Source organism: Clarias gariepinus, chromosome 13 (genome assembly GCF_024256425.1).
Source record: "Clarias gariepinus isolate MV-2021 ecotype Netherlands chromosome 13, CGAR_prim_01v2, whole genome shotgun sequence".
NCBI lineage: Eukaryota > Metazoa > Chordata > Actinopteri > Siluriformes > Clariidae > Clarias > Clarias gariepinus.
This window is the reverse complement of record NC_071112.1, coordinates 17828879-17835899: the sequence shown is the minus strand read 5'-3', so window position 1 is coordinate 17835899 and position 7021 is coordinate 17828879. Positions and strand designations below refer to the sequence as shown.

Sequence of the window (7021 nt, the reverse complement as noted above, 5' to 3'; positions counted from 1 at the left end):
ATACAAACAAAACTAGAGCATGAATAGTATGCCTTTTGCAGGACTGGAACCCATTACATAATTTTTCCATAGCTGTACAATAAATTCCAATGTTTGCAATGAAGTGTCTGTTCTGAGCATTTCTCGCAAATGTATTGTTGTTTATGTTAACTTCCAAGACATTTAGTATGGAGATACCTTACAGAAAAGAACACATTATATGTTATTATATAAAAACATATTTGTCTGTCTCACCTGACATTGTATAAGTAAAATGGTATTTGCGTGTATAGCTACATGTATTATGATTGTAGAAAGAGACTACACTACCTGTGAGGTAATTGATGTAAGTAAGGCAGTTGAAATCTTAAGTGGCTCTGCGCAAGTTAGGTAAAGACAAAGTCCACATCACAAACAGCCTGTAAGTAACACTCCAGACACTCGGTCTTTAATGACAAATACCATACGTGTTTGTCCCTCCAGGATGAACCACTAAACCTGCACACTTGCACTATATATAAAAACATTATTATGGTGTAACCTAGTCATTTTCGTTCATTTGTTTATAAAAAAAAAAACCGAGTCGTTTATTCATATGAAGAGTTTTATTATTATTATCATTATAGGATATTAATAATTGATTGATGTCTTGATTACTGAATAGACTGATTAATAAAAAAAAAAAAAAAAAGTTCGTTAAGAGAAAAATTCGAAGACGGTAAAACGATATCAATAATAGTTAGTGTCCCACGTTAATTCCAGTCACGATTTATTATTATTATTAATAATAATAATAATAATAATAATAATAATAATGAGTTGGCTATTGGCTAAAAGAAAAAAAAGAAAAGAAAAGAAAAAAGTACCTCTGTGGTTTTGGTTAGGTTGCGCAGGGTAAAAGTCTTTGGAGGGCTGGGAATTTTCAGATGGTTTACCTGTGACTACGGGTGGGATTGCAAACAACGAAAACCGAACAACGTCTTTCCGCACGCAATCATTCCTGAGAGCATTGACTGACAAATTATATTCCCTCCGGTGCGCATTGCCAACCACCTGCCGTGTAAGTTAACAGACGCACGAATGTCAACTAAACTGTGTTGTGCTTTCAACATCACTGTCATTATTTTGGCTTTTCATAAATACTCTTTCTCAGTCTCTCTCTCTCTCTGTCTCTCTCTGCTGTATGTGTTTATTTATGTTTCCTATAACGATCGACAGTATGCTGATGAAGAAGTTGACTACCTTATTTTAATTTTTAAATTGGATGGCGTTCCGGTATAGGCTATCCGTCTATAATTATCCAGATGTGAACAGTTATGCATTTATACTATTAGTATATTATTATAAGTAAATATTTTAAAGAACCAGGAAGGTCTGAAGGCGGGTAATGATGGCCTGGATGCACTAAAACCGTACTCTGTCTGTGAAGGGCAAATGTTAAATGACTTTAAATCTAACTTTTAAATCAGTTTGAAGATATGTTACAACAGCCAAAGTCGCCAAGCAGTGTGCAGGAAGTATGAGTAAGTCCCCGTAAATGAAACAGGTTTCGTTCCCGCTGTTCTAAACACTAGTGATCTTCCGCATTACTCGGTATTAAAAAAGCACAGGAATTAATAGCACATGTTACGTAAGCATACCCATAAAACTGCTTTTCTGCATAGCATTGACAGCCAACAACATTACTAATCCCAATCAAATTTAACGGGAAATTAAGATTTCCCATACAGCAGTCCAGTTGAAAAGTTAGCTTTTGCTCATTCTGCAAACATTATAAGGGAGTTTCATAGCACAAAATAAGAAAATCTCTCATATCTAGTCTAAGCAATTTAAATGTCTGCGTTAATACAAGTGCGTCTACTTTACAAAATATAAAATTGGACAGAAATTTTAAAATAATCCAGAAATCTGAAACAAATTCCCAACACAGTAAAACATATAAACAAAAACGCCAATTAGTATTTTAAAACATGAAAAAATTGATAAATGTTATTTTGCAGTTTTCGACATATTTGACTCACACTATCGGTTCTATGAGGCTATCTAGCGCACGGTTATAATTGCTTTCTGATAGTGAAATAAGGATATTGAAATATCTTCATCTCTACCAAACCATTTCCATGATGACAGTTCCTAAACAGACCAGATCAGGGATATGTGCTCCAAGAGCTCTAATTTGTCCTCAAAAATGTTGTAGTCAATGATTCTATACCAAACCATTGCACGTATATGAGGAAGTCAATCAAGTTGATATACGATATTTGTACTGACTTAGTGGCATTTTTCCAGAATAAACTAAGATAGCATCACACAAGGCGCCAAACGCTGATAAGCGCCATTAAGCATGGTAGCAGTTCAGAGGCAAGCAAAGTAGTCTTTATCAACCAAGCATACTGCACTGAACTGTTTTAGGAGAGAAAAACAACCCTGAGATTTAACAGAACTTTTGCACCTAATTGTGGTCGTTGTACGATATTCTGGGATACCACCAACCCAGGGGTTGATGGACTCGATAATACACAATCAACATAAATACCAACGAACACCAAAGTAGGAAGTTGCAAAAATGAGGCTTAAACCAACTAGTATATGAGTCAAATTATATTCAGAAACAACAAGGACATAGTGTATAGAAATGTACTTGTGCAATGCCTTTATTTAGCTTATTTACACAAGAATTTATAAAAAATATATAGCTAAAGAATTTATCATATTTACATTAACAGTTAATCAATTCACATATTTGACTTTGATTAAGGTACTGCAATTTATTTCCCAAGTGAAAAACGACATGTAACAAATAACGTTACCCAGTTGTTAAGGTGGTCTGGACAATGCCAATAATTCGTTTTGCAGTCGTTATTTTCATATATAAATAGCGCAAACATATTACATTTTTAAAGGCAAAAGACAAAACAATCAACTAACATTCAACGCAGCACAAAGCACAGTTGTAATTAAAAATAAACAATACATTCATTTTGTTTCCGAAAATAAGAATGTATGCTATCCGCATCAATGGCGGAAAGTAGCGTTTGAACTTACTGTTCATGAAATGGGCAAATGTATTGCTAAAATTTACGCTGCACGCGCCATACATAACATCCAGGGCTATGATGATGACGTAGGAAGGCTGAGTCCGTGTATGCTGCTCAGCACCTCGTGCTGTTGCTTACTTAGGGGACTCGGAGGTTTTCTGTCTCCTGTGAAGTACAAACAGAAGGAATATTTAGAGAGCAAACAAGATGCAATTATTGTTCCAGCACTGCACACCTATAGACAGTCATTAGTAACGATTAGCGAAAGCCTGTAAGACTACAACAACAATCTGAAGCATTTGCTGAGAGCCATCGTATTTTCGGACAAATGGGGTAAAGATAATTAGACGGATAACTCTTTAATAATAATAATAATAATAATAATAATAATAATAATAATAATAAAAACTCTAATCATGTATGTAAAGCCGTTCAATTACACAACTTAATATTTTTTTTTCTGTAAACACGGTATGACTTAAAAAAAAAAGAACCAACCCTGGAATAAAACTCTTATATAGAAATAAAGCTCTTGTATTTTCATGATGTCATTGTCTTTAATTCATGTGACGTAAGCTGCACTGCAAACTCCAGCTGAGAACGTAACACTGCAAAATGACCTGAGATGAACTTTTTCTTATTCCGCAACAAATTCTTTGCAAATTTGAGGAAAATGTTAGAGGAAATGTTCGGCAAACGGAAAAGAAAAAGGAGTTGAAAGAAAACATAATACCTGGTCTGTAACTATCACAAAACAGTGAAATTACATTAAGCATCATCACAAGCTCATAGCCAATGTAATTGTCTCTTAAAAGCGAAAAAATAGTTATTTTTTCATTGTTATTTTCGTTAAATTAATAATATAAATCAATTACATGAATAATAATAATAATAATAATAATAATAATAATAGCCTACGTGTTAGACAAAAGTGTCCTTTACTGGTAACCAAATAAATAATATGATGCGGTCGATAAACAAATATTATTGTATGCGCTATCCTATGTTAAATAAAACATGGATTAATTAATCAGCACCATGCGTACCGTCTCGGGCGGTGTGTTTGAAAGACATAGCAGAGTGGAGTTCCCCTGAATGGATAGTCATAGGGCTCGATCCCTGAGCCTGCCAGTGGTGTCCGGGGCTCACATAGCTGCCTGCTGCTCCACTGTATACACCATACTGGTTCGTGGGAGAATAGGCACACGGCGCAACGTAACTAGACAGGGTTGATGAAGGCTATGGAAAAAAAATCGCGCAAGCACACACACACACACGCACACACACACACATTAGAACTAGATTCTAATGAACATCATTATGATTGATTATGCAATCAGCCCAAAATAATGAAAAACAGATCAAGTAGGCCCACTATACGAATTATTCGTAATGAGTTGCAGTTTGGCCACATTTACTGACTTAAAAAGTAGGTACCTGAGGGTACTTTATGTCCGTCTCAATTGAAGATTTATCTATCCCGTTGACTCCATGCGTGGAAGGAAAAGCTGCTCGGTTGACACTACCCCAGTCCTCCATTTTTGTTGTATAGCCTTCAGTACCAGCGATAGCTAGGTAAAATAACACATTTCAAACAACACCAACATTTATTCTTGTATGAGATTTGGCTTTAGGCTGAATATACAATTGTAGTAAATTTTAATATTGGACTAGAATATGAATACGAATGTAAAAAATGATAGAACAATATAAGAATCATTTAAGATAGATAAATAAAAACCCTGTTAAAAATCCATCTAGCAGTTGACCTTCGACTTTTCTTAATACATATTTATTTTATTTATCTATATGGTATTTTATAATAGGTTACATTTACATTTTATTTATATGACTATTTTTATTTATTATTATATAAGAACTTGTTGGAAAAAAAGTGTCTCTTGAAATCGTTTTAGAAAAAAAATCAAAGGAAAGTTCCGATGTGTTTACTTAAATTATCTGATTAATATAAAATATAAATATAAAATATAAATAAATAAAATAAAAATATAATAATACATATATAATACACATAATATATCTGCGCTCTAGGTATAAGACCACATAAAAGCTACATTTTTTTTTATAGCTATAGCTTTTTATGATCGCTGTAAGTTATGGCTTTAAAAAAAATAGATATAGCTTGTTATAATCGCTCGGAATTAACAATTCCATACAGGACTGGTTATTTAAAAAAAAAAAGCGTAAAATGTAACATAAGTCGTACATGCATGTAGATCCTGAATATTCGTTGTAAGAGAAAAGCTCACTAATCGAGGCCTAGACAAACGTCTTTCAGGGGCCTAACTAAAAATACGAAAAAACGCGAATTGCCCTTGTTTGAAGAATGTCAGCTACTATATGTTATATATACCTTTATAATCAGTAATATTTGGACGTTATGCAGAGGAATAATTTTGTATTCAAGAAGATGGACTTGGTCTCACCTGTGGGGTCCATGAAAGCACGTATGCCCAGTATGTTGCTGACGGTGTGAGCTGAAGGCCAGCCTCGTGGTATGCTTACATGTCCTCCGGTGACTGGGACACCGGCAGAATTACTCATTTTGGTTCCGGAAGGAGACATTGCATTGGGGTATGCGTATGGATATAAGTGATTATAAGAGAGACTCGGCTGCGAAACAGTTTGTTTGCCACTTTCGTACTGGTTTGGCTGGGAGAGGTTGCCAATCTTGTTTCGTAAAATCCGGCTGATGGAGCTGACGGATGGCACGTTGTATTTGTCACATACTCCATCTGCTAGAAGTCGGTCACGAATCTCCCATGCAAAAATCCCCGGGTCTCCTTGTTTGTATTCCCGTATGCTCTTCACCACATTTGGTGTCGTAACTCGCGGCTTGCTGCCTCCGATCGCACCGGGCAATATAGAGCCTGTTTCGTTGTATCTTGCCAGAATCTTGCTTACACAGCCATGGGAAACGCGAAGCTGGCGGCTGATGTCGCACGGACGGATCCCGAGCTGTGCTAACTCCACTATTCTTAGTCGGATGGCGTTGGGAAGTGGTCGGCCGTTAACAAAAACCCCTCCTAACTGGTTTACCTCCCCATAGGTTTGCTCTGAAAGATAAATCACGACAAACATTAGTATAGCATTTCTGACAGTAAGCAAAACAAAGCATTTATTTGCCTATTTGCAAAATAATAGCAGGCTAAAATTTGATGATGTGATGACCATCTAGTGAAGTTTACTTTCTAAAAATACATTGCACATAAGCATTGCAAAAACATAGTCTCGTTGTGTAACATAATGACAATAAGACATTTGTTCATTTAAACCATAACATAGATTAATCTTGTATGTATTTTTTGCAATAGCATTCACAGTCGATGTGCTAAGTGTAGGTGCTCGCATAGGCTACATCTAGATGAAAAAGAGAGGAAATGCGTACTGCGGTCGACTGGAACTCGACGTCGAATTTACGGCAATTTCTGGCGTTATTCAAGCATGCAAAACATGTCCTGCTTCTATCATCCCTCTCCCACTGAAGCATGCAGATGTGAACGAAGGCTCACCCATTTGCCTGTGGTGTTGGGATGCTTTCCTTGACACAGTTTCCCCTCAATGGCCGAACGCACCGTCTCTGCTGCATGCAGGGATAGTGAACTCCAAATAAGACCGAAATATCCGTTGATTGCTTCTCTTTTCTTCAAGAAGCAAAGATTTAGAAATGCTTTGAACGAAGTTTTAAAGTGGTTCTTCATTCGTTAAAGACTAAATTTGTCTGATCCTGTAGGCAGAAGTTTGCTCGAATTAATTTGACGCATCCTCCACGTCAATGGCTCCGGTTACGCTGAGAGCTATGGGATGATCTCATTGGTCGGCGCTATTTGGGATAGGCTGCTCCGCGCGCGAGCCGCCCCGTCTGCGTAATTTAACCTCTGGAACAGACTTATTCCGATTTAAGGGGGGACCTGCGCACAGAGCTCCGTGCGCCTCGTGCACAAAATAACGCAAAAACTGTTTAATATGGAGAAAATCACACT

General features: G+C 36.4%; 1 protein-coding gene across 1 annotated transcript; it reads right to left on the bottom strand.

Moving 5' to 3' along the window:
• Nucleotides 1–2570: 2570 nt before the first annotated feature.
• pax1a (paired box 1a) lies at nucleotides 2571–6781 on the bottom strand. Its single transcript, XM_053510114.1, has 5 exons — nucleotides 6551–6781; nucleotides 5465–6094; nucleotides 4455–4588; nucleotides 4064–4256; nucleotides 2571–3182 (listed from the first exon to the last, which is right to left on the bottom strand). Exons 1-5 carry the CDS (start codon nucleotides 6552–6554, stop codon nucleotides 3091–3093), a joined length of 1053 nt encoding a protein of 350 aa, XP_053366089.1. The 5' UTR covers nucleotides 6555–6781; the 3' UTR covers nucleotides 2571–3090.
• Nucleotides 6782–7021: the final 240 nt, after the last annotated feature.

Bases quoted from the DNA above. Each gene is read 5' to 3' on its own strand.
- pax1a (XM_053510114.1), bottom strand. The intron at 4,589-5,464 runs GTGAGACCAAGT...TATTTTACCTAG, and splicing joins TGCTTTCATGGACCCCACAG to CTATCGCTGGTACTGAAGGC. The intron at 4,257-4,454 runs GTACCTACTTTT...TTTTTTCCATAG, and splicing joins CGGACATAAAGTACCCTCAG to CCTTCATCAACCCTGTCTAG.